The 27,894-nt window shown below is 43.3% G+C and overlaps 1 protein-coding gene across 3 annotated transcripts; it reads right to left on the reverse strand.

Moving 5' to 3' along the window:
• Positions 1-1,581: 1,581 nt before the first annotated feature.
• CYSLTR1 (cysteinyl leukotriene receptor 1) lies at positions 1,582-27,868 on the reverse strand. Of its 3 annotated transcripts, XM_081896788.1 has the most exons (4): positions 27,392-27,867; positions 25,892-25,995; positions 8,481-8,565; positions 1,582-7,235 (listed from the first exon to the last, which is right to left on the reverse strand). In XM_081896788.1, exon 4 carries the CDS (start codon positions 7,216-7,218, stop codon positions 6,181-6,183), a length of 1,038 nt encoding a protein of 345 aa, XP_081752914.1. In that variant the 5' UTR covers positions 7,219-7,235; positions 8,481-8,565; positions 25,892-25,995; positions 27,392-27,867; the 3' UTR covers positions 1,582-6,180. The 3 variants fall into 3 exon arrangements, with proteins under 3 accessions (XP_081752914.1, XP_081752913.1, XP_081752915.1); XM_081896787.1 differs by lacking the exon at positions 25,892-25,995 and having other exon boundaries at positions 27,392-27,866; XM_081896789.1 differs by lacking the exons at positions 8,481-8,565; positions 25,892-25,995 and having other exon boundaries at positions 27,392-27,868.
• Between the last annotated feature and the right edge of the window lie 26 nt (positions 27,869-27,894).

Raw genomic sequence — 27,894 nt, forward strand, 5'->3', positions numbered from 1 at the left:
GCCTTCCCAGTTGACCTCAAGGCTGATTTGGTAAAGGTGAGACTTGGATGAGGGTGGAGCTTGGATGAAATGAGCTTTCACTGATGACCTAGGGACCTGAAATAACTTGTGATCATTCCAAGGCAGCCAGAAGTGCCTCATCAATGTCCCACCTGCCCACAGCCCAAGAGTCCTACTTGATGCCCAGTTGCACCTCTTCATCAGCCTAGTCTCAAGAATGAGGGCAGCAGCAGAATTTGTGGGAAGCCCAGAGTTGGCGTAGGAGTACCCCTTTGGTTGCCAGGAGGCTCTATCACCCAAGGTCTCCTTGGGAGAAGGGAGAAGATCCCACTGCAAACAACGATCCAGCTGATGATCAGGTAGAAAAAGGCTCAATCCCCAGCATCTTCAAGCTGGGTTGGGAAATGCTCCTGCCTGAAACCCAGGAGAGCAGCTGTCGGTTAGTGTCGGCAACACTGACCTAGATGGATTACTGGTCTGACACAAAAAAGTCAGCTTCGTATGTTCAATGTAGATCCATTTGTAAAGGACCATAGCTCACTACAGGTTTTGTGAAACTCTGGAGAACAACTGCCAGTCAATACTGAATGAGATAGTTCAGTGTGGTATAAGGCAGTTTCATATTAAAGAGGAGCAGCAGCCAATAATGAAATACATTTCTTGGTCTTTTCTGGACCGTTGTTGAGCTAACAGCTCCCTAATGAGCAGTAATGCACAGCATTGCCGGGGTGTGCGTGCAAATGCTTTGGCAGAACCAATCTGGTACTCCTGCCAGTGTTTGCACCACACCAACTTACCAACACACCACAGTGTTTGCACCACACCAACTTACCTTCTTGGTAAGTTGCAGTGAATCAACTGGCAAGGGGTCAGGTGAGGGGTGCAGCTCTACCATGCCACGAGCTGCTGCTCTTGAGCTCCTTAGTGCCAAGCGTACTTACCTTCCCTTGGTGATGATCTTGGCAGGGGTCAATCTGGAGGGAATGCCAAGGTTCCTCCTGCCAAAATCTAGTGATGGGTCAAGAGCACCATCTCTATGCATCTCAGGGGGTGAGGAAGCTTTCTCAGACCAAGGGCTGCATTGCCTTTGGGACCAACCTTCTGGAGACTGTAGTGGGCAGGGCCATGCGTAAAGGACTAGAGGCAAAAGTGGGCACAGCAATGGATGTGACTTACTTTTGTATTGTTGGCTACTTTCCTGCCACACAAAAGCCAAAGGTTTCTGTGTGCACACCCACATGTGTCTCCATCTACCATCCAGGAAAGATTTTCACAATTCAAGGATACACTCCAGCCCGCAAAGGCACTTGCTGCAAAGGTCAGCAGCGAGGGTTGTGGCTGGAGGAGACCTCCAAGAACCAAGTATAGAGGTCTGAAGCGCCACCACTCCAGGCCTGAAGTGCCCCATCCCTGATAAAGATCCATTTGATCTTGCTCCTAGCCTCAGCAGCTCCTGATATTTCTGCTACCTTTTCTGGAAGTAAACTGGTCTAGCCATTTTTGCAGTCTTTCCTTCTAACCTTTTTTTGCAGTTAGCCATCACAGACCTCACTGGATAAATACAAAGAGCTACAAACTACAGAATTTTCCTGGCCACTTGTGTAATTCGTGCTAATTTTACAAGCCCCACCTCAAGGGAAGCAAAAAAAAGGAGGGTCTGCATACATATATTTACATTCAGCACAAAGACAAAATTGGCACAATATATATTTTACATGCATGTTGGCAATACAGTCCACATAGGCCACAGTTTGTAATAACTACACTGGCAATTAGAAAATCACTTTTGAAATTTAATACTTTGTGCAGTTGCTACCTTGCTGAGGTTTCCTTGTTCATTTCTTTGCAGGAGGCGTCCAGTGAATTTGCCTTTAAACCATTGTTTAGTTTATCTATGCTTTAAAGTTAAGTGCCCTTAACTCTAGAATGGGAGTTAGAATCATAGAATTGTAGAGTTGGAAGAGACCACAAGGAGCATCTAGTTCAATTTCCTGAAACGCAGGAATTTTTTGCCCAGTGTGGGGCTCAAACCACAATCCTGAGATCAGATATCACAAGGCTCTACTGACTGAACAATCCCTTAGCATTAGAAGAGCTTTAACCCATTGCCCTTCACTGTAGCCACAATTTGGATTGGGCTCCCATCTGCTGGCAGTTTGCATATGGAACAAAACTTCAATTCAGTTCAATGGAAGGCCCATCCCCACCTTGTGCCAGTTGGTGGCAAATGGGGATGTTGATTCAGATTGGAATCATAGTTGGGACAATGAACAGTTAAAGTCTCAACTCCAAAGCTAGGTTTTCTGATCCAGATCAGAGCCACCAAAACAATCATTCATGTTTTCTTGAAAAATAAATAAATAAATTAAACCCTGTGCTAGAGATAGACATTTCTGTCAATTTTTGTTCTCTCAGTTTTTCATTTTTTCCAGTCTGAAATTCAATTACATCTACAGTCCTGCAGCAATTTGCTTTCTAATAAAAAAAGGGGGGGAAATACCCCCCCGGCATTATTGTACAAATTTCTCCTGCTAAATTCATTTTCTATGCAATATGGACTACGGCACACATTTTCACAACCATATACATTTTTATATATCTAATATATGTATTTTTGTCAACACTGTTTGGAGAACTGCATTGCAAAGTTCAGATAAGTGCAAATTTCGAAGTGCAAATGGCAGTGTTTCACTTCTCATTCTGTCTTGGAAAGTGTTAATTAGGTAGGTTTATTTTAAATGTGAACTGAATAAAATTCATCCTACCTCCCCTTCTCTGCCCTCAAGGATAAAGATACAGAGTTAGTATATCTATCTAGTTTGGCACCATGAGGAACAGATTACTCCTACATTGCTTGATTGGATAGGCATTGACTCTGGCATGTTGAAAGGAGATGAGCCCTGCCTTGATCTCCCTGGAGCCTTTATACCAAATAATATTTTGCATTTTTGCCATAGCACTATTTAGGAAGTAGGCTTAAAGGTCTCATTTGCCCTGACGCAATTCTGAATTCCCTGCCTCTTTGGGAATTCAGGGCACATACTCATCAGCTCCCCAGCTGCATTAATTCCCACCATGACAAATGTTTACATTTCCCACTGGCACTGTGATTAATGTCTTGAAAGTTTGTGCAATGGTCTTGTGGAGTTTCCAATCCTGTTTACTTTGGTCCACCAGCAGAGCTGTATTTTCTGCTGCCGCTCCACCATAACCTCCTGAGTGCTGAAGGAATGTGTGCATTTCCCTACCGGCTGTTTCTCTTCTGTCTCTTTCTCTCCCCCCGCCCCCGCCCCAACCGCCCCACTTCACTCAGATTTAGGTCACTCTGACATTTTCCTCCCCTGCTCTCTCTTGAGATTTTACAAGGATGCTGAAAATTCTGCAAAACCTTGCCAACTAAACTTTGGGTGTGGGAAGAGGATTCAAACATAACTCATTTATCTTTGCATTATCAACACTGATTGGCAGAAGCTTTTCAGGGTTTCAGACCAGGGCCAGGGCACACTATAACTAAAGCACATTTGAAGTGCGTACATTCCATTACAGAATTGTGGGCACTTTGGTTCACCCTTCACAGAGTTTACAATCCCTAGTAAAGTCTGTAGTTTACTCTGTAGTAAATCCCTAGTAGCCTGCAGAGTTCTTTGAGGGACAATACTTAACTAGATGGACCGGAGGTCTGAGTCAGTGTGATTCTATGTTCCTAACATGAGCCTCCTTGGTCTTAGCTCAAAACTCTAAACATGCCCTACCAGGTTTCTGTTCTGTACCAGTATCAGAGCTCACTTTGTGGTACCTGCTTGGAGACAGCGCATGCATTTCAGCCAGGGCTGGCCCAAGACATTTTGGCAGCTGTGATGGACCCCCAAAATGGCAAACCCCTCCCCACCAGGGAAATCTACATCAGGAACAAGGAAGGGGAAAAGATTGAAATCAGGATCTGCAGTCACCTCACCTTGCCTGATTGGTGGGTCAGCCCTGATATACAATGTAAGTCAGTTTAATAAGTTTCTTGGCAATCAGTCTCATTGACACCAACTCAAGAAATAAGACAGTGGTTCTTACATACTCGGTGGAAATTCTAGATATGCAGAAGCATATACATTTGTAAATTAAAATTTAATAAGAACATTTTTAAAAACAAACGAACTGATGACCTGAGAAAGCTCTGTCAGCCTCCAGGATATAATGGAATGTCCAAGTGCCTGTTGAAAGGGAGGGGAAAGATAGTGTAGGTGAGAAGAGGAAACTGGACTACCGAAGACAGGTGTGGGGAATGTTTAGCCCTCTGCTGTTGAACTACAACTCCCATCAGCCTCAGCAAGCATGGCCAAGGGCCAGGGATGTTGGGAGCTGTTGTTCAGTAACATCTGGAGGGCCAAAGGTTCCTCACTTAAGTCCTTTACATCTTATACTGGGAGGTGCGATTAAAACTGGTGTGTGTATCTAAAACAACCCTTTCCTGCTATATAGGCTCTGGAGGTAGAAAAGGGAAAGGAAATGGATAGGGAAAGGTTTTTACCCTTCTCTCTTAACTCTAGAACTTGGGAACATCTACTGATGCTGGCAATTCAAGACAAACTTAACAAAGCATAGGCACCAGTTCCTGGAGGTTGAGGCAGTTTCAGGCCCCCCCTAATGTTTATTTTGTTTTTGAGGGGGCCAGGCCCCCTCAGTGTTCAGAGGGCATTTGGCTCTGCCCCCTGGCTCCTTGCGGTGCCACATGCATGATGCCAGGGCATCACGTCGGACCCCCTCAATCATCTTGAAAAGATGGCACCTCTGAAACAAAATACAGTGGTACCTCAGTTTAAGAACAGTCCAGTTTAAGAACGATTTGGTTTCCAAACTCTGCAAAACCTGAAATAGTGGCCCAGTTTGAGAACTTTACCTCAGTCTAAGAACAGAATCTGAACAGTGGAAGGGCACCGGCGGCAGGAGGCCTCATTAGGGAAAGTGCGCCTCAGTTTAAGAACGGACTTCTGGAACAGATTAAGTTTGTAAACTGAGGTACCACTGTACTTCTTCACACAGCACATATTTAAGGTAGTGATGGTCACCAATCTCGATGGCTTCAGAAGAGGATTAGAGAATTTCATGGAGGACAAGGCTATCAATGACTACTAACCATGATGGCAGTGTGTTCCTGAATGCCTGTTCATAGGACTCATAAGCGGTGGAGACTGCTGTTGTGTTCAGGTCCTTCTTTCAGGCATCTGGTTGGCCACAATGAGGACAGGATGCTGGCCTAGATGGGCCACTGGCCTTATCCAACAGGGGTCTTAGGTTCCTATATCTATTCCCTTTGCCATTCTCCAGAGGACCTTCACCCTTCTTCACCCAATTATAGCTATGATCTTTCTGAGAATCAGATCACTAGGATGTGATAGTGACTTTGCAACACTTAAGAATTAATTCATTTCCCTTAATTAGGAGAGAATCTTGTGGTTGGTTAAGTGTTACTGGGAACTGTAACTCAGTGAGGGGTAAACTACAGTGACCAGATTTTTGGGGAGTGGGTGGGATGTGTGTGCTTCAAAAGTGCTGAGAGTCCCTTTATCCTAGAACAAGCAGTATCTAGCCATTGTTTACTCTTTAGTATTCCCTCCACAAGGCCACTTGTTTGCAAGTCAAGCTGTAAAGGACACAAATGCTTGTGCACAAGCAGTCCAGGATATATTGATGGATTGATTGATTGATTGATTGCAATGCAAAGTTATTGGGCAGCTGTGAGACAGCCACTATCTTTCAGCCTAATCTACCTTGGACTCGCATAGCTGTCAACATTTTCCTTTTTTAAAGGGAAATTCCTTTATTCTGAATAGGATTCCTCACAAGAAAAGGGAAAAGTTGACAGCTATGCCTTGGAGGTTTGCTCTGCAGATAAAACAGGAGGAGGAGAGAGAACCATGTACACTTCCTTGAGCTTGGAGAAAAGGTGGGACATAAATGTGGCAAATAAATATGACAAATCATCCCACACATCTGCTAAACCACCAACACACATGGGATAATGCACCTCAGATTGGTACGACTGCTACAGAGGTATCTGAATGACACCAGAGGTCATGCCAGTTCCAGGTTGCCTTGCACCACTGTGTTCATAACTTAAGAGATAGCAGTGTGCCAGGTCTTTTGGCTTGCCACCCTGCCAGGATTTTCTGGTAGCTTCTGCAAAGGCTATAAGCCCATCTCTTCTTGTGCCTTCCCATTAGCAGGCTCCTCCTCAAAGTTCTTTAAGGACATCTTGAACTTGTGCGCCTGCAACACACTGGAGGCCGACCCCTTTCGGAAGGTAGAAAGCCTTTTGCGAAAGTTGCCTCCAGAGAAGAAATAGAGAAGTGGATCGAAGCAGCAATTGAAAGCTGCCAGGGAAAGCGTTATCACCACAGATTTCTGCATGTAGAGGGTATCCTCACAACGCGAACCCCCTTCCATCATGAAATGAATGTGGACCGTGCGTTGGACATGATAGGGAGCGAAGCTCAAGAGGAAGGTCAAGGTGACAATGACAATCATCCAGATGGCTTTCCGGCGGGCTGCTTCTTTTTTTTGCAGGGAATTTTTCAGCAAGGTTCTTATGATCATGGTGTAGCAGGCGGCGATGGTGGTGAAGGGAACGATGAAGCCAATAAATAATGCAATATAATGGAGGACCACCAGCTTCAGCATCTGATCTACTGGCGGGGGCTCAAAGCACTTAGTTTTGTTGCTCGAACTGTCCAGGTATGAGCCGCTCAGCAGAAATGGCATGCTCGTCAGTGTCACGAAGATCCAAATGGCTCCGCATACCAGCACGGCTTTCTTCCGAGTTACAAACCTGAGGTTCTGCATGGGGAAAACTATGGCAATGCAGCGGAAGAAGCTCATGGCCGTCATGAACATGATGCTGCAGTACAAGTTGACGTACATGGCGTAGGAGCTGATCCGACATAGGAAGTCACCAAAGAACCAGTCGCCCTTGTGGACATAGTATACCACCCGCAGAGGCAGTGTGCACACAAACAACAGGTCTGAAGTAGCAAGGTTGAGCATGTATATCTGGAAGGCTGTTTTCTCCTGGAATGTTCTTATAAGGACACACAGCACAAAGCCGTTTCCTAATAAGCCCAACACTGAGATTATAGAGTACGTCGTAGTGTACACTTGACTCCGGAATTCATCAATGGTGGCACTGCATGTCGTCACGTTGCTCTGCATATTTTCACCACGAGTCATCAAATTGAACTCAGATCCTGCAGTGGGGTTGGAGTGGGAGAAAAGGAAAGGGAAACAGCATTAGTGTGGTGTTTTTATACAACTTTTGCAACTGCTGAAAGAGAGCTTTACAGGGCTACCAGTGAGCTAGTAAGCTGCAAATTAATAACCGGATCTGAGACATCAGTTATTTGAACAAGCTGGTAGAGATATTATTTCAGTGACCTCTGGATGTGAAGAAGTTAGGGAGAATTGTGAAACCATTATTCAACAACAAGCTGAATAATCAGATCGATCGATCAATTAAACATCTGGTGGTTTCAAAAGCTACCCCCTTTGTTTAAATGTTGCACTTAAGAAAATGCAGCAAATTAAAATAATTCTAATTACTTGAGCACATGTCCTTATATGAGCTCCACCTTAAAAGAAGCATTTTCTTCTATGTGTGGAGAAGAAATTTAATTCAAAATTAAGCTTAGTCTTCCATTTCAAACTATTGCTTCTGTAATATGTGAAGGTGTCCGTATTTAATTATTAATTTAATAATTAATTGAGCAAAATTCAGGCATTTTATTGATGATGAATGGTCACATGGCAGGGCTGAATTGCTCTTTGAAGCCTGCTTTTGGACCAGTGAATTATACCAATACTGGTTCTGTTCTGAGTTGCAAATCTGCTAAGCGAGTTTGAGCAATTGTCCAACAAGTTGGGAAAGGGAAATTTTTACATTTTAATGGAAACCTACACAATTCACATTTTCTTAAAGAAATAGTTTTAAAAATACACAAAGTTAAGCACAGCTATCCATCAGAATTTGCACATTTCTCAATTTTGCAATGCAGATCTCTAAACGCGAAATGTACAAAAATAGGGGAAAGTGTATATTAACAACACACACTTTGCTTAACTTTCAAAAATGCATTGTATTAGGGAAAATATTATTTTGCAAAAAGGTGTATATTAGACAAAATTGCATACAAAAATGTGCATATGGGGAGAGTTGCATGCTAAAATGCTCATGAGTTTCCATAATGAAATCTAGCAAACCGAACTTGAGACTGGAAAAATGAGAAATTGAGAGAAATTTAAATGGACAGAGGCCAGAACTTGCATATTCATCTATCCCAGAAGATTCCCTGGACAGAAGCTCATGCATTCAGCCTTGTATCCTGTGCAGTTATCTGCCTATTCACTATTTCTGTTGGCATGGCAGATGATGTGATTACCAGAAGGGGGCGATCCTGCTTAAAGAGAGGACTGCTTTACCAATGAAAAGAACTTACTGTATCCTTTTTCAGTGAGTGGCTGGCTCTGTTGGGAAGGCTTTAATACTAGCAGCTAGCTTTCCTGCACTGCCAAACTGGGAACCTGATAAAATGGAAAACGGATAAAACAGTGTCTGATTTTGCCTTGTGCACAGATTTTTCCACCACACAATTTACTGGGAGTGGGGGAGTAAGCTGCATTGAAAATAGCAGGACTCACTTCTGCATAAAGATGTTTAAGGCTTTATTGGAAACCTGTTATCCATGTGCACCAGTTGGGATTGCAGAGCTGAAAATCAGAACACACTGGCCTGTGCCGTCATCCAGGGGCGAAAGTCCACTGGGAAGTTAAACCCCCTGCCTCCCAGGAAGAATATCACAGCAAGGGGAAGATCAGCCTGGGCCCAGCTATTGGCCAAAGAAGCACCAGCACCAAAGAGCTTGCTCCCTCACCCCTTGCCAGACAGAACACTTGTAAGAATTTGGTGACTAAGAGCTGGTTCCTTGAATATTCATTTTTCCTCCTCCCTCCCAATTTCCATTTCTTTTATGTTGAGACTTTTAGACTATACAACCTGAGACCATTGACCCTCTTATTACTGAGAGTTACTGATACATGCAGAAACCATTTGAGGTGCATCTGATATGTGTGCACATCACAGTGAACCTGGAAGTGATCTGAAAACATCACAGAAAGGGAGCAGAGGTGCTTTGGCACGACCTTTTTACAATCGCCAGACACATTCTTGGAAAGTGTTTTGGTGATTGTAAAAGGGTCACACCAAATCAGCTCTGGGAAGCAGCGGTAGTGGTCGAAGCAGGGGGAAGGGAGGGAGGAGGTGGACAAGCAGTGGTGGTGGGATAGTGGCAGAGGGAGTACAAGCAAACAGTGACGGGATGGTGGGGGAGATGGGGGGCACGGTGTGTAGCGACACCATTTTTCATAGAAATAAGGCACTGCCAATAACACTCCCTTACTCCAGACTTTATGCACCATTTCAAAGAAATCAGATGAAGGCTTGCACAGGCAGAAGCCAAACCAAAACCACAAGCTGTCATTAGAAGTAAGGACGCATCTACTTAGACACGATCCAATATATTTATTTCTAATTGTTATGCTACTTGGGGAAATGAAAATGGTGAGTACAGGCTTACTCAGAAGTATGTCCTATCAAGTTCAATGGGATTTCCCCCCCAGGTAAGTGTGGGCAGAATTGCTGCCCATGAAGGGAAGGCAGCTGGGCATTCTGATTCTCTGTGTTCTCAACACAACACATATTCTCAAAGGGAGAACTAGGTTTTGACATCATCCGAGATGCATTGCCTGCACCAGTCCTAGAATGGTCACACATCACAGAGGTACAAATACCCTGCACCACCACTTTGGGCCCTTCCAGACTGGTGTTTTATTGCATCATGTTCTTGACATAATGATAGTGCACTGGTAGTGGATTTATTCTGCTTTAGTTTGTTCTGTGATGCTTCCACAATGCTACTCCTGATAGCTCAGTTGGTTAGAGCGTGGTGCTCATAATGCCAAGGTTGCAGGTTTGATCCCTGTATGGGCAGCGGCGTATTCCTGCATTGCAGGGGGTTGGACTAGAAGATCCTCAGGATCCCTTCCAACTTCACAATTCTATGATTACAGTCTGGAGAGGCTATAGCACAACCAGAGCAGATAAGAAATAAATCAGAATGTTTGTGGCCTGTGAGGGGGACTGAAGCAGTCACCTTGGGGGGCGGGATTCCGTGGGCACACCCCACCCTTGCAGCTGCTGGGGTTGCATGGCAGCAGCTTCTGGCAAGGTCTTGTGGAAATCTCATGAGACCAGAAGCCACCACTGCACTGCACTGTACGTGAGGCTTCAGCAGAGGCAGGGCAACGCCTTCCTGTTTCGCCTCAGGCGGCTAAACAGGATGGACCATCTCATTTGTGATATAAAAAGTTATGGGATTTCTGCAGGAAGTTATATGATATGCATTGGCTGGAAATGAGGCAGTGTGAATAACGCAAAACCTTTGCAGGCACAAACAGTATTGAAAGCAGAGTTGCATGTGGCCACCCCAAGAGCATCACGGACACAAATCATCATGAGTGTGCAGTAAAAAAAACACACAAAAAGCATGTCTGGAGAGGCCTTGTTGCAAAATTTTAGAGTGTGTACCCAAAGTAAAACAAAAATCTGCCTTTTTGAAAGAGAGGAAACAATTGCTCTGACCACAATGCAACCAGGGAATTCCTCGCCGGAATTCCTGTTTCTGCTTGTAGTTATGCATTTCTTGGAGGATACCCAGAGCATTACTTTGAAAAGGAGTGGTGCTGGAACCTAGTCATTCCCACCCACCCCTAGAATATCATTTGGTCTGAAAGATCTCCCGCCCAGTCCTAGAAATCTTGAGTGATGACTGGGGGGGGGGGTCACTCAGAGGCTCAATGGATTGTATCATACCCTAGTTAGGCTGAGGAAGGCTGTAGCCAGGTGAGCTGTGTGCCTACTCGGTCTGCTGTCCAGGTGATGGGCAACTTCAAGGCTTCTGTTCTCATTATTTAGGGTTCTTTATATTTGGACCTGGACTTTGACAGCCATTCCAGAGCATTGCTGTCTCTGAAGTAGGGGAAAGGAGCATAGCTCAGTGGTAGAGCACCTGCTTTGCATGCAGAAGACCCCCCCCCCCCAGTTTAATCCCTGACATCTCCAGATAGGGCCAGGAGTGAACCATGCCTGAAATCCTGGACAGCTTCTGCCAGTCAGTGTAGAGAATACTAAGCTAGATGGACCCAAAGTCTAAAATGGTCTATAGCAGCTTCCTATGTTCTTATGTGCAATGACAAACCTAGACAGCATCTTGAAAAGTAGAGACATCACCTTGCCAACAAAGGTCCGTATAGTAAAAGCTATGGTTTTCCCAGTAGTGATGTATGGAAGTGAGAGCTGAACCATAAAGAAGGCTGATCGCCGAAGAATTGATGCTTTTGAATTCTGGAGCTGGAGGAGACTCTTGAGAGTCCCATGGACTGCAGGAAGATCAAACCTATCCATTCTGAAGGATATCAGCCCTGAGTGCTCACTGGAAGGACAGATCCTGAAGCTGAGGCTCCAATAGAGTGGTGCCCCGCAAGACGAACGCCTCGCAAGACGAAAAACCCGCTAGACGAAAGGGTTTTCCGTTTTGGAGGCGCTTCGCAAAATGAATTTCCCTATGGGCTTTTAAAATGCTGGGCGACGGCAGCGAACTTTTCGCTGCCGCCTGCCAGCATTTTAAGATCGCCCCGGGACAGCGGAGAAGTCTCCGCTGTCCCGGGAAGGCAGGCGGGGTGGGGAGCAAAGACTTTCGCCCCCCGCCGGCCTTCAGAAGATGTCGGGGGACAGACTGTCCCCGGACCTGGTCTGAAGGCGGTTTCCATAGGAACGCATTGATTGATTTTCAATGCATTCCTATGGGAAACCGTGCTTCGCAAGACGAAAAACTCGCAAGATGACTTGCGGAACGAATTAATTTCGTCTTGCGAGGCACCACTGTACTTTGGCCACCTCATGAGAAGAGAAGACTCCCTGGAAAAGACCCTGATGTTGGGAAAGATGGAGGGCACAAGGAGAAGGGGATGACAGAGGACGAGATAGCTGGATAGTGTTCTCGAAGCTACCAGCATGAGTTTGACCAAACTGCGGGAGGCAGTGGAAGACAGGAGTGCCTAGCATGCTCTGGTCCATGGGGTCACGAAGAATCGGACACGACTAAACGACTAAACAACAACAACAAATGTTCTTATGTAAAGTAGAACAGATGCCCCCACCCCCAGCCGAGTCATGGGGCTGTTAAAATGATACAGGTCTGAAGTGTGACAAGATATAAATCAAATTAAGTCTGAGATTCAGTAAATTTGCATAAACCACCCTAGATTTTATCAGGAACTTATCTAGGGGGGGAAAACTACAAAACATTTCCTGGTAGTTTTAAAAACCTTCCTGGCTCCACTCACTAAGTGGAGCACTTTACCATATCATAATTTATTTCTGCTAGTTATTTTCCACATGTTAACTGATATCATCTGGTCATTATTATTGTTGTTATCTGCAGCCTGATTTTATTTTTGTAACTTAATTTTAAACTCTGATATAAGCCCACTGTGTTCTTCACTTTGAAGCAGAGTATAATAAATATCTTTTATAATGAAGCTAAAACAATTTTCATACCAGTGGTTAATAATAAAGTATTTGGTGATTTATACAAAGAATAGAAATGAAGGAGAAGAATTATAACTAAGAGCAGAACAATAAAAAGAACCATCTTTATGGGTGGTCAAAGTGACTTCTAATATAAATATTAGATTGGACTGAGCTGGGGAGTGGGAGAGAGGTGACAGACAGGTGAGGTCCAGTGTGGATGCACTGGTGTCTAGAATCCAGTGCTCCTACTGGATCAGCTGCATTATTTGAGATTGCCCCATTCTGTCCCACTTAAGCCCCATCCAGGTAAGCTGCAGTGATGCCCATGTTAGGAGAGTGGTTCTGTGGCTCAAGGTATGCAAAGTTCTGGCCAAAATGACAGAGGGAGGGAAATGTCCCTGGAGCTGTTCTTGAAAATGTTTACTTGAGAAAATAACTTGCAACAACTGTAAATCCTTTCAGTGGGAAAGCATGCCCAGAAACATGCGTAGCCTCCTCCCATGTCTATAACTGTCCATGCCTATGATGTGAAATTCAGTTGCTGTTTATGTCTTTGGTGGCCTTGATCCAACAAACATAGAAGCTGAATCATATATCAGAGGCTTTTCAAGCATCCTCTCAGTAGGCTATGTGCCCTTTGCCCCTCAGATTCCACAGAACTTGAGCACTCTCTGAAACCTCTTCCCAATCAGCCTATAAATTTGCAAGCAGGACAGGCTGTGTGAAGGTTAACAGGCTTTCTGCCTTTCTGAGAGGAGAAGAGGGATATGACGTGGAAGAAATTTTAGAAGTGGGAGAGTAGGAACATTTATGCAGCCAGAGCTGATAAATGGACTAAAAACGTGTCTCTTCTTCTATGCACGTCACCCTGAAGAGCCACTGCTTGGCAGTAGAGGCTGATCCATTAGGGTGAATGGGACACCTCAGTTAGTCCTCAGCAAGCTCCTCCCACCTGCTTGCCTTATCTACAACCAGTCCAGTACCGCCTGCCAGCTTCCTCCTCCGTAGTCTTTGTGTAGACAGCCTTTATGGACAGAGACAATTCACTAGGATTAGTTGGGCCTGCCTGTCATTGGCCCTGGCTCTGCCTACTCTTGGCATTTTACCAATCCCAATAGGCACTAGGCACTTGTGCCTGAGATGGTTGTCATTTTCACCACTCAGGAAGTTCACATTCAGCTGTTCAAAGGCAGAGCAATTCTGTTTCTCAAAGTACTTCCCAACAAATGGAGGCATGGTCTGTGCATCTTTGTCTGGGTGGCCTATATAGAATTAGAGTTGTAAATAACCTGTAAGTCATCAGGTTTGGACCTATGCTAGTTGCTTCATTTTCCACACTTAAATCTTGTCTGAATTAATGAATTCATGTGATGGCCTCTGAGGCAGATGCATGAATACCTACGGTTCTGGAAACAGTGGTTGCCATATGCCCTCTTTTTCCAGGACACTCTCTTTTCTTCGTGGGTATTTAAAACGAGAGTCGGCACAGCTATCAATAGTTAAAAGTAGAAGTTGTCAGATGGGCCCTCTTTTTTGCTCTTCAAAATATGGCAACCCTATTTCCACAAAAGGGATCTTGGAAATCAACCAGCCCTAGCCCTTTGCTCAGTGTAGGACCTGCAATTCAAAATGCAGCTACCCCATCCCTGGCAGATGGTCCAGCATCTCCTTAAATTCCTCCAGTGAAGGAGGGCTCAACACCTCCCAGGGGCAGTGTTAAGTTGTGGGTGAACTTATCAGGCAACACAGCGATTCTTCAAACAGCCCTTGTTTATTCACAGGCCAGAACAAAACTGAACTGAAGGGTTCAGTCAGCCTGCTTACATAGCGCTCCAGTACAACGTAACAGTAACAATTTTCTAAAACTATCCAATCACTGAACGTCACTTTCGATCCCTTATTTGCATAACTATCTACAGTATCCCCCTGCTGGCCCAGGGTGAGAACTTCAGTACAAAACAGGCAGTTGGCTCCAGTGCTGAACAGCTCATAGCTAAGTACTTGACAGACTTGGGGCGCAAACTCATGACACAATTTTGCATAAAATCTCCACATGCTATCTATAGAAGCAAATTTAAGTTGACTTTCAGAGGGGAACAGCATTCTGGTCTTTGTTGTCAGGGCTTAGTCTGAGTAACAGGGTGCCAATGGGATGTAGCTCAGCACACTATGTGTGGATCAGGCCCTCTGCTCTACGAGTAGCAGACTTCAGTAAATGGTGCCCTGTGCAATGCCAGGTAAGGGGGCACTGTGTTTTGGGAAGGAGGTGCAAGGTTCTGGGAGGGTCCTAGAGCCCTCCTACCTGCCTCCCAAAGCCGGGAAAGTGCTAACTAGTCTTTGAGAAGGAAGAAGGAGGTTTCTAGGACTCTGTCAGAGCCTCACACTTCCTTCCCAAAGCACAATGCCTCACTAACCTGGGTTTGAAACAGTGCCCCCTTGGCTCAGAACTGGGTGCATGGACACCCCTGGCACAGCCCCCAATCTGCCCCTGGCCTTACCAAAAATGTATTGGAAATAACTACTTCTTAGTATTAAAAGAAGTCCTGTTCACCATCTAACATCACTCCTCTCTCTCACACACTCTTATACATATTCTTTGCACACTTATCTTTCCTAATCCTATCCACCTGTTGCAAGGGTGGAGAACTTCAGGCACAGGGACCAAATGTGGACCCTCAAGCTACTCTATCTAGGCCTCGGCATTCCCTCCCTAAGCACAACCCGTCTCCCTAAGCCAAACCCCTCACCATCCCTGCTCTGCACCTTCCTTGGCCTGGGATGTCTCCTTGAACTCTGATCATGTCTCTTGTCTGCCTACATAGAAGAGAGAGAGAGAGAGAAACAGAGAAACCAGGACTCTGTTCCACAACAATATTTAGCCAAATTATATATATGGTTATTTATTTAACAAAATTGCTACACCACTTGATTGCAGCAAAACATCTAAGCCCTTTACAGGAAGTATTAAAACTGTCAACATGAAAAGCAACAAAAACAAATTAAAGATAAACAAAATTAGCAGCAAGAAAGGCTAAAGCACGTCAACATCTGCCTGGGTGGATAGGCTTGCATAAGCAAAATGTTTAAAGCAGGCACAGAAAAGAGTGCAGTGAAGGCTCCTGCCTCACATCTACAGGCAGGCAGTGTGACCTGCCACACTAAAAGACCAATTTCTTACAACTGCGGAATGAGTGGCACCTGTATCAGGGCTAGTTTTGCAGATCAAAGGGGCCAAGTGGGCACATATGGGGCAAGGCAATCCTGCAAGTGCACATGAAGGGCTTTGTATACCAACAGCAACACCTTGAATGTGGTCCTGAAACGAATTGGGAACCAATGCAGATCTCCAAGCAGAGGCGTTATATGCCGAAGGGTTCTTACTTCTGTCAGCAACCGTGGCGCAGCATTGCGCACTAACTGCATTTTCCAGATTAAGTGAAACCTCTCACACTGTGGAGATTTCAGCCAATGGATCCCACAGTGTTTGAAGAAATGCTTTTAATATTTTTAATTTTTTAAGGTGATTTCCATTAAAAGAAATAAAGTGATACAGAAAAAGAAGGAGGAAAAGTGAACAACAAAGATACATATAAAAGTGAAAATATACAAAAAAAGAGAGCAATATACGACATTCCCATGCATTTTTTAATAAATTGGTATAGTGTTATTGTCCTAGTGCTTATGTAAATGCTAATAGCCTACTACATTTTGTATAAATTCATTCCAAATGTTATCGTATTTATCCATACAGAGCCTGCACCGATAAGCAATCCGTTCATAAATTGCCAGTGATGTCATATCAATCCATTGATTGAAGGAGTATCATATCTTTCTTTTTCCAGTTCCTCAATATCAATATCTTGGCTTCCTCAATATCCATATCTTGGCCACCATTAGGGCACGGGAAATCCATTTCCATTGTCCCATTGATAATTTCCATACTGCAGGTATATAGTTCAATAAAAGATTCTCTGCTGAAAGATTTAACTTCTTCTGCACAGTCATAGTTACCCAGTGCAGCACTTTCTCTCAAAACTTGTTAAGTAAAGAACACTGTACGAACATGTGTTTCAGAGAGGCATTGTCTGCCACATCTCCAACACTGAGCTATCTTAGCTAACCCTTTTTTATACAACCATAAAGGGGTCCAATAAACTCTAAATATTATTTTCCATTGCATTAGTCCTAATGTTAAAATTAATTACACCTTAGGTATTGAAGCTAATACATTTTCCCACTATCTGGGTAATAATGAAAGTTCCAATCATCTTTTACAGTCTGTATATTGAACTTAAGGTAAAGGGACCCCTGACCATAAGGTCCAGTCGTGGCCGACTCTGGGGTTGCGGCGCTCATCTCGCTTTACTGGCCGAGGGAGCTGGTGTACAGCATGTGGCCAACATGACTAAGCTGCTTCTCGTGAACCAGAGCAGCGCACGGAAACGCCATTTAACTTCCCGCCGGAGCAGTACCTAATTATCTACTTGTACTTTGACGTGCTTTCGAACGGCTCAAACACACTTGTTGTAATAGATGTTGTAATTGAAGATATTGCCATTGGGCTGCATCTGATAGACAATATTTTTGTCTTAAAATAGCAAAAGTATAAAATTCCATCTTCCCCATCTATCAGTTGGTGCAATGCCAATACACCTGCTTCCCTCCAATTTTTCCATATCACCATCTTTTTTGCAATTCTTACTGTGGGGTTGCACTACAGAGTAAGTTTAGCATGTGAAAATGGATCAAATTTGTTTTTATTTACATACAATATTCCATATTGGGACACGGGTGGCGCTGTGGGTTGCCCACATTGGAAAATTAGGGCCAACAGTGGGATTCCTAAATTTAGTACTTGACAGTAGGTAATCATTGCAATATAATTCCAAATTTGGGATTTCAAAACCGTCTTCTTTAATTTGTAGCTTCATTTTCTGCAAGGAGATTCTTGGTGTTGCTGAGCCCCAAAGGCATTTTCTAAACAAGAAATTTATGTCTTATTAATATGATCTAGATATAAAAACCCAGTTTTTATAGTCCTCTCAGAATACAAATGAATCTGGGAATAATATTCATTTTGAGTGTTAGAAGGGTGGTGTCTAACTGCACGTATTAACTTACCGTATATACTTGAATATAAGCTGACTTTTTCAGCACATTTTTTATGCTGAAAAAGCCCCCCTCATCTTATACTTGAGTGAGGCGGGCAGCAGCGGTGGAGAGATAAGTGGCCTGAAAGGAGCCCTTTCAGGCTGCTTGTTCTTCCTCCTCCGTTGCTGCCACCACCAGGTTTGTGGTGTGGTGAACCGGCTTATACTCGAGTCAATAAGTTTTCCCAGTTTTTTGTCCTAAAATTAGGTGCCTCGGCTTATATTCGGGTTGGCTTATACTCGAGTATATACGGTAGATATCTTTGGTGGTGGAGCTATGAAAGCTATTCTACATTATCTGTTCTCTGGTTCCATTTATATGAGGCCATTTTTATGGCCTCATAAAAATCAGTGGAATTTCTAGATAATGATAACAAAAATCATACAAACGACAGCTAACTTTTCTTCGGTTGCAGTGATAGGAAGTGTTTTAATGTGAAGGCAAACACCTTCTTCTCCCAGATAATTTTCCAGTAAAGATACTGTGGTCGTCTAGGGCTTTTACTGGCTAGGAGGGTTTGTAAGGTTTCAGCTCAGAAGAGGTTTCCAACTTCCATCAGTCCCAGCCAGCATGACCAATCGTTAGGGATAATGGGAGTTGTAATCAGTGCTTTTTTTAAAAGGAAAAAGAAAAAAAGGTGCTGGTACTCACTATGAAGTCATTGCAGTAAGTGCCACACATGGGGTGGGTGGGTGTCGGTATTGGGTACCTTTGAATACCCCCCAAAAAAGGAATGTTTGTAATCCAACATCATCTAGAGGGCTACATGTTAAGTTGTGGGTGAACATATCAAGACGACACAGCGATTCTTCAAACAGCTCTTGTTTATTCACAGGCCAGAACAGAACTGAAGGGTTCAGCCAGCCTGCTTACATAGAGCTCCACTAGAACGTAACAGTAACCATTTTCTGTAACTATCCAATCACTGAATGTCACTTTCGATCCCTTATTTGCATATGTGGACCTGAACTATCTACAGTATCCCTCTGCTGGCCCAGGGTGAGAACTTCAGTACATAACACTACAGGTGTCCCAGTCTCCCATCATTATGTTAAAGGCAATAGCTGTTCTCATTGTGCACCTGCCAGCAACTGGTATTCAGTGGTATTGTGTCACAGTGGAGTCCTGCAAACATGGAAGTTCCAAATTGCCCTCATAATGAGTAATCACTGATTGAGGATAGGGTCTGCCTCAGTGGGGGGACGGGGACCTGGGGCTCTCCACACATTGTTCGACTATAACTGCCATCAGACCCAGCCAGAATGGTCCAGGGTATGGGATGACAGAATTTATAATCCAGGGACACAGGTTAGTCACCTCTGGGTTTATTATGCTGGTTTCACTGGGTGCCTAGTTACGACTGGTCTTATGTTCATAACGTCTTTTTATAGAATCCTAGAAATGTAGAGCTGGAAGGGACCTCAAGAGCCATTTAGTCCAACCCCCCTGCAATGCAAGAATCGGAGCTAAAGATAGCTTAATATTTATACAAATCTGTAGTGAAATTCCTTTGCTTTTGGTATTTCTAACTTCCCCAGAGTTGACCAACTTATAGGGCTCATCCACACTGCTTATTCCACCGCTTTCTTTCAGGAAACCTGGCTGTTTACTGCTGAGTCAGAACAAATGGCAAAAGATGTTTCTGTGGATGGATGTTTGTTGCAATTCAGGGGTACACAGCGGGTTTTCCCAGCGAAAGTGGCGGGACAAATGAAAAACTGCTTGGACTCATGTCTAGAAAGTGTGGGACAAGTAGGAAAGCTCTTGAACCCATGCTTTTAAGGCACAGGACAAGCAGAAGTGCGGACAAACCCATAGTTTTACTGCCATCAGTCATTTAATAATATAATTATTCTTCTCTGTCCCAGTTCTGCCCATATGCAGTCGAATAGATTTCTGCTCTTCTCCTTGATCTTCCTCAATCTCTGAACCCCAAACATTTGAATAACTGGATATTTTCACAGACTATCCATTCCTGTGTGTATTACAATGTTTACGTTTCCAACTAGTCATATCTCTTTCAACTGCTGTGTGCCATCTAGCTGTTATTTTGCAAAAGTTTCCCAGTAGACGTATCTTTGATATCATAAAATGTACTCTTTCTCCCAAACCTTCTCTGAAATTATTTGCACCAGCAGACCAGCTATTACAATATAGTTATCCATTACATTTAACTTTATCAGACTGTATTTTTTATATTTGTATATTTTCAAGATAATTCTTTCATGTTAGCAACTCTTCAGGCTTACATTTCCTTACCTATCCTGTTCCATCTAATTTACTTTGGGTGCTTCTAGCTTGGAGCTTAGGTAATATTGAAAATAAGTCATTCAGATATTGCAAGCTGGTGATTGTGGTGACATGATTTTATGTCTTATTGGATTTTCAAAGGAAAGGCAGAATCAGGAATAAATGTAGGGGATGAGGGCTGACATTCTGATGCCAATGGCATTATGTAGATACTGTGAAAAAAATTGCATGCATCAGCACGCATCCCATAATAAACACCTTTCTGCTTTTAATGCAGAAGGTCCCAGGTTCAATCCCTGACATTTATTTCTTTATTTAATTTCTATACCGCCCTATACCAGAAGGTCTCAGGGTGGTTCACATAAAAGATTACATATATAAAATCAAAATACAAACGACAACCCAATAGACCCCCCTAAAAAGAACTAGCATTTTAAAATGGTATAGGATGTAGATCAGGTCAGGCAAAGGCCTGGTTAAAAAGGAACGTTTTTGCCTGGTGCCTAAAGGTGCATAATGAAGGTACCAGGCGAACTTCCCTGGGGAGAGCATTCCACAGATGAGGAGCCACTGCAGAGAAGGCCCGTTCTCATGTTACCACCCTCCTGACCTCTTGAGGAGGGAGAACACGAAGAAGGGGACATCTCCTGGTATGTATTTATAAAAATACAATTTCATTTTAAAAAATGGTTTACAACAATTACACACACACACAAATCAAAACCACTTATAAAAAACCAAATACCGTAAAAACCAACTAACTATTAACAAAAGTGCCCACCTGAATTGCCTACATAAGCCTGGCACTAAAGAAAAGTGTTCTGCAAATATTTAAAGGTCAAGGCAGAAAATGCCTGCCTAGTTTGTATTGGAAGAGCATTCCTCAGAGCTGGGTCAATGACCATATAAACTCAATTTCATGTCAGTATCACCAATTCAGTGCACAGCCAGCATTGCTCCCATACAAGATCATAGAGATTGAGCTGGGATATTAGGCTTCAGGAGGTCCCTAAGATATCTTGGACCAAAGTTATTTAGGGTTTTGTACATTAATACAAGGGTCTTGAACCTGGCTCAGAAGTGCAGATTTTTTAACAATGGTGACGCATATTGTTGACCACGTTACCCCATCGGCATTATGGCTGCTGCATTCTGCACCAGCAAGTGCTTCTGCACTGGTTCCAAGGGCAGTCCCACATAGAGCACATTCCAGTAATCCAGCCTTGCAATTAGCAGCCCACAAACCACAGTGGTCAGGCTATCCATGCCCAGATATGTCTGCAGCTGGCAAACCAGGCAAAGATAGTAAAAGGTGCTCCTGACACAGAGGACATGTGAGCAGTGAGTGTATACAGGAGTACCCCCAAGCTACATACCTGCTCCTTCAGAGGGAGCACATTCTCATACAGAATGGGTAACTTGCCTGTCTCCCGCACATGGGAACCACCAACTCAAAGAGCATTCATCTTCCCAGGATTTATTGTTTATACCACAGTTTTTGCCAATAAGGTGGGATTTGGAAAAACCTCTATGTGAAATCTTATCAATTGCTTCTGGCAATCTGTGGGCTCATCCACACTTCTGCTTATCACATGCCTAGAAAGCCCAGCCCAGTGGTTTTCCACTTGATCCATGCTTTCTAGGCACAGATCCAAGCGGTTTCCTTCTTGCCCGGTTCCTTTCTAAGGGAAAACCTGCTCTTTAGCTCTAAACTGGAGCAAACATCAATCTGAAGGAAACCTGAATTGCTGTTTGCTCTGAATGAGTGCTAAAGTGCTGATTCCCCCCAGGGAAAGCAGTGGGGCAAAAGGAAGTGTGGATAAGCCCAAGTGTCAACAATACTGAACTAGATGGACTAGTGGTCGGCCTTTATGTAAGACGGTTTCCTAAGTTCATGTAAGAGGAACTTGTCCTTCACATGCCTTTCTGAGGAACTAACTTGCTTCTTGGGGAAATGCACTCGGTTATTACCGGGGAAAAAAGGACAAGTTCAAGCCTAAATTTCAACATACTCAAGTCTCATGGGCTGTTTCAATGGGAGAGTTAAACATGGGTGCGTATATATATATATATATATATATATATATATATATATATATATGCAGGTTTTGGTGTCCTCGGGTGTCTTCCCGTGTAAAAGTTGGGGTGTCTAGGCGACGTTTCGACGAGGTCTCACTCGTCATCTTCAGGCTGGTGCTTTCGGCTTCTTGTTACTGGAACAGAGCAGGATCTCAGTGTTTGAGTTCCTATAAATACTGTTGAGGGGGTGTGGTGTATAGCCTCCAATGTTCTGGGCAGAGAGGAAGTTCCCAGGCTAGTGTGCCTTTTCTTCTTTTGTTCCTTAATTACTTGAGGGATATCTTGAGTGATTTCTTGAGTGATATCCTGAGTACCACTTAGGTGGGTCATTAGGTGTGGATTAGTTGCTAAAGTCTTTGTGTCTTGACCTCTTGAACTTTGTGAAGAGTTTTTCTGAGAAGATGGCTGTAGTTCAAGAGGTCAAGACACAAAGACTTTAGCAACTAATCCACACCTAATGACCCACCTAAGTGGTACTCAGGATATCACTCAAGAAATCACTCAAGATATCCCTCAAGTAATTAAGGAACAAAAGAAGAAAAGGCACACTAGCCTGGGAACTTCCTCTCTGCCCAGAACATTGGAGGCTATACACCACACCCCCTCAACAGTATTTATAGGAACTCAAACACTGAGATCCTGCTCTGTTCCAGTAACAAGAAGCCGAAAGCACCAGCCTGAAGATGACGAGTGAGACCTCGTCGAAACGTCGCCTAGACACCCCAACTTTTACACGGGAAGACACCCGAGGACACCAAAACCTGCATTCCTGTACCCGTGAAAATCTACGAAAGCATATATATATATATATATATAATTGTGGGATGGATTGTTCTAAAGATTTCTTCCTGGGCAAATTTTAATCCCCTGTAGAGCCCTGCATAATCAATATCAGGAGTGAAGTAATCATGTCTGCCAGCCGCACCTCCTTGAACACTTTGCATGCATTGCTTCTTTATCTATATCTATACTTTTTTGCATCCAATGCACCAAAATCAAAAGCACTACAAACTCAGTTAAATTTGTGCCATAACAGAACAAAAATACAGATACTGTATTAACTGAATGTCAGTAACTCATGATAAACCCTCACAAAGGAGGGGCCATGGAAGGAATGATGTGATTTTTACACCACCTAATTTGCAATGTAGACATCACACAATCCATCATGTTGGACATTGGTATCCATGTACATCTGCCCTCCTTACAGATGCTATAACTTAATGCAAGGGTCCAGGATTAGCAGGCACAACCACAATCCCACTTCATTATACCATCTGCACCCGGCTTCAATGGATGAAAAGATGGCAAGCTATTTACCCAGATCCTTCTTCCCTTCAAAGCTCTTTTAATGCAAAAAGCATGCACACCCCCACCAAACAAAGGCAGTGGTGGTTGGGACCCATGGAGATGGGGGGCTTATCCACACTTCCACTTATCCTTCTGGTTTCCCCCAGGGAAAACTGCTCTTTAGCGCTCAGTTGGAGCAAATGGCAATTCGAGTTTTCTCTAGTTTAGGGCTAAAGGGTGGGTTTTCCCTGGAAAAGATGCAGGGCAAATGGAAAATTTATTGGACTTGTGCTTTCTACGAATGGGACAAGCGGAAGTGTGGATGAGTGCAGAAAGCACTGCACTCTGCACTGCCTGGTAGTGCAGAAAGCAGATATGCCAACAGTAGCTGGAGGCAGTGCCAATGAAAAATAGAGCCAACTAACTCTAGTTTTGCCTTTGTCCTGCTGAGCTCTAAAACAGGAATACTGAAATTTAAGAGGAGGAAGTTGACATCCAGTGCCACCCCCTGGAGTGAATGTAAGAACAGCAGACAGGTGGAGGCTGGCTGAGATAGATGGACCTATTTGCCTAACAAATCAGCCTCCAGGTGTTACAAAAAGATACCTCTGCACATCTCCTTCCACATCCTTGCTATTTTCAGAATGTTTACAGGAGTGCTAAAAGGAGACATCATTTTTTTATATTTCCAACTTGATTCTCCAAGCACCTCTGTTTTTCTATTTCTGATGTTCCTAAGGTCTACGAATATAAGAAGAAAGGGACTACTATAACCACGGCTGAATGGTAATATCTTCAGTGACAGCACCTTTTGGTGCCTGCTTATCAACGGCCAGCTTCAGAATCTGATGCATTGGTGGAGGGAATAATTGGATCATTATAGGGTTGCCATACATCCTGAATTTCCTGGACATACATGGAATACTGCAGTCGAAAGTAGTTTCCTGGCAGAAATCAGCCAAATGCCTGGGAAAATCCGGACATACGGCAACCAATGTCGCTAGTGTCCCCCCCCCCTCCCCGCGTTTTCCTCAAAAATAGCTTTAAAATGTCAAGTTTCTTTACGATTTTGCAAAAACAGCTCAACAACTTTTCTGACCAGATTTTCACTTTTTGAAATATGGCAACCCTACATTACAGAAAGTTAAACCTGTAGTTGCTGGTTTTTTTAAAAAAATAATTATTTATTGGAATGTCGTAAAGTGGATACTCAAAGTGCTTAAGGAACAACATTAGAATCTACGCTAATGATGGTTTTAAAATTGAGACTTCTTCAGCAACCACAACAATGATGTTTTGGGTATACTGAACTCAGCAGTGTCTTTACAGGAAGGGTTGGTTCAGACAGACACTGGTGATGTAATGATGATAATGTCTCATTGCAACATATGATGTTGCAGTGCCCTGTGGTGTCTCACTTTTGGCCAGAAACAGCTTTTTGTATTAACTTCCTTTTGGAAATATCTTTGATATCCACAGAAGTTCACATACTTTTAAACTAGATTCCTATGATGTAGGAACTCACAGACGAGCCACTGCGGTTGCAAAGAGACTTATACTTCAAGGTTGTATTGCACTGCTCTTTCTAAATTTGAATGGATTTATTTTTATCATTAATCTTGGACCTATGGACAGCTTATATTCTTGTATATATTTATATTATGGTGGTTGGATTATTATTATCTTTTCTTGATGGAATATTCTTCTTGGTAATGGGAGCCAACATTGCTTCTTTCACCACCCCCTTGTTATATTTTATATAACCAGTATTAAAATCATTAAAAATAATGACAACAACCCAATTCTCCAAGTGTTGTTGCTTATGTAGGCAAAACTGTATCACCTCCTCCACACAGAAGGAAGACACTGGGCAGCCTGTACACACTGTACATTCATGCTCTACATTTAAAGCAGTATCATACCACTTTAAGCAGTCATCAGTTCCCCAAGGAATTCTGGGAGCTGTGGCTTCTTAAAGGCGGTAAGAGTTGTTAGGAGACACCTGTTCCCCTCACAGAGCTACAATTTGCAGAGCCGTTTAACAACCACTCCCTCTTCACTGAGAATTCTGGGAACTTGTTTTCAGTGATTTAGCTCCACAGTCCCTTGAACCCCTCCCTAAATTTGGCCCAGAAGGACTAGAGAACCCTCCAGAGCAAATTTAGGGGTGATAGTGAGGTGACAGCATGGAGAAGGCATTGTTCAACATAAGCCTTACCATCAGCTGAGTGAGATTATTTGATGCAATTCTCTTAGAAAAACAACAGATGTCCTTGCTATTTATGAGCAACTCTGTTAAGTCTCATGTGAAGCAAAAAAAATGAAGAATGACAGTCCGCTTGCTAAGCAAGTACCACTGGGAATTATCACTCTAGTGCAATTGGTACATGCAGAGAAAAAGATGGTTATGTGCTTCTCACTTCCTCCGTCAATGGAAAGTTCTGGGCCAATTCTAACTGGCCTTGTTTCCTTTGGGTGAGAGAGACTTACACTGGCTTTGTTCCAGTTGCCTCATTTGTGGATCCACAAATAGAGCAGATGTAGGTGCAAAAGGCAGTCCTGCTATGCAACAGATCTGCTGGTCCACATTAGATCTGGAGAAAGATCAATATGGGAATAGCTCCAGCCAAGTGCCATGGGTACCACATCCAAACACACCAAGATCCCCAACTCCAAGGAAACCATGTCCTAATTAATAAGACTCACTGATGAAACATCCATTGACAATTATGTGCAGCTACTTCACTTCTTGCCTTGCCTTGCCTTGCCTTGGAGACACCTAGTGCCACAGCTTTGCAGGCTCAATCCCTTGCATTTCCAGGTGGTGCTGGGGACCAATAATCTTAAGTCTATATCATGACAGCTTCCTGCATCCCCGTGATCATTCTTGATTATGGACCAGTAAGGTGCTTAATACAAGGGCTTATTCATACTCACCCTTTGCCCTCTGCTTTCCAGACACAGGTTTGCACTTTAAAGCTCTGTGTCTAGGCGCTCTCTTTTTCCCCCACCATGGCGCTTTCTCCAGAAAAGCACACTCTTTAAAGCAGAAGCACACCAAATGGAAATCTGGGTCTTCCACGGATTGCTGTTTGCTCTGATTCAGCAGTAAAGAGCGGGTTTTCTTGGGGAAGGCTCCAGGGCAAAAAAGAAAGTAAGCAAGAAAAAAGAAAAGTGCTCGGACACAGAGCTCTAATGCATGGATAAGCCATTAAGAGTGGTTGGGCAGAAACCATAACAATATGGGTCACATTGACAGTATACCGTACATTTAAAGCACCACTAAACCACTTTAAACAGTCACAACTTTCCTCAAATAATCCTGTGAAATGTAGTTTGTCAAGTGCACAGAGAGTTGTTCAGAGAGCTGCGATTTCCCTGACTTCTCTGGGGGAAGGTGTGACTGTTATATAAGTTATATCATTATATTCAAATGATATTTGGTGTGACATTTGAATGCCTTAAATGCATGGTGTCAATGCTGAGAAGCTAGTGAATCATGTAAATCTCAGGCATTCTGATATCTAGGCATGAAAGTCCCAAGATGCTCACATGGTTTTGCCAAGATGAAGATCCCAGCATGATAAAGGTGCACATTTCAATTGTTTTATCACAGCTCAGTCAGAAATGGCAGTTAATAATTGTTCTGGTAATGAGCTTCTCTTCCTCCTCCGATAACATGGAGAAAAAACAAACATAGGGAAAGCCTTGGTCATTCAGCTAAGATTGAAAAGATTTCTGCTTTATGAATACCTTGCTTGTTGCATCACTCAGAGTTTCACATATCAGATGTCATATGACAGGAAGGGTTTATGGCACAGGTCTGTTTATATATATTGCAAGAGCAAACTACAGAGAGCAAACTACAAATCAGCCCCGGCTGCGAAGCCTTTTAGAAGACTATACAACAAATTTGCTAACATAAATTTACATTCCTTGACTTTTTAACATACCAAAACTTACATGCAAAGTCTCAGGGTAGCTACTTACAAGCTTTTCTTCATCATCAAGGAAAGTGGATAATTCCGGTGAATAATTCTTGCGCTAAATGTATCACAAATCAAGTAGCAAAAACTGAGATACTGAAAGCAGTTGCTTCTGATTGCAGGCAGATCAGTTCCTTCTTTTAGAAAGAGGAAAAGGTGTATCCTGTCTTCTGAAGAAAAATGCTGATGAAAAGTTGACTAAATCTCTGAGGCTTACAGGAAAGCAAAAGCATTTGAAATGCAATAGATGTCCTGCTGCTGCTTGCATCCCAGCTGCCTTAACAGACCCTTTCTGCTCCTCTGCCTGGAGCATAACGTTTAAAAAGAAAACCTGCAAAGGTCCCACCCCAGATTCTTTGGCAAGGGAGGGGCTAAGTCCTCCCTAGTTGGTAAAAATGCAAATGAGTCCACTATGAACTGTTTTATTAACCAAGCCCTGTTTCTTCTTTTTCAAAAAACAGGAATTATAATACTATGTGTCCTTAGTAAACAGAAAGATGTTGCGCC

The sequence above is a fragment of the Podarcis melisellensis genome, assembly GCF_964234715.1.
Source record: "Podarcis melisellensis genome assembly, chromosome: Z".
In the NCBI taxonomy this organism is placed as follows: Eukaryota; Metazoa; Chordata; class Lepidosauria; order Squamata; family Lacertidae; genus Podarcis; species Podarcis melisellensis.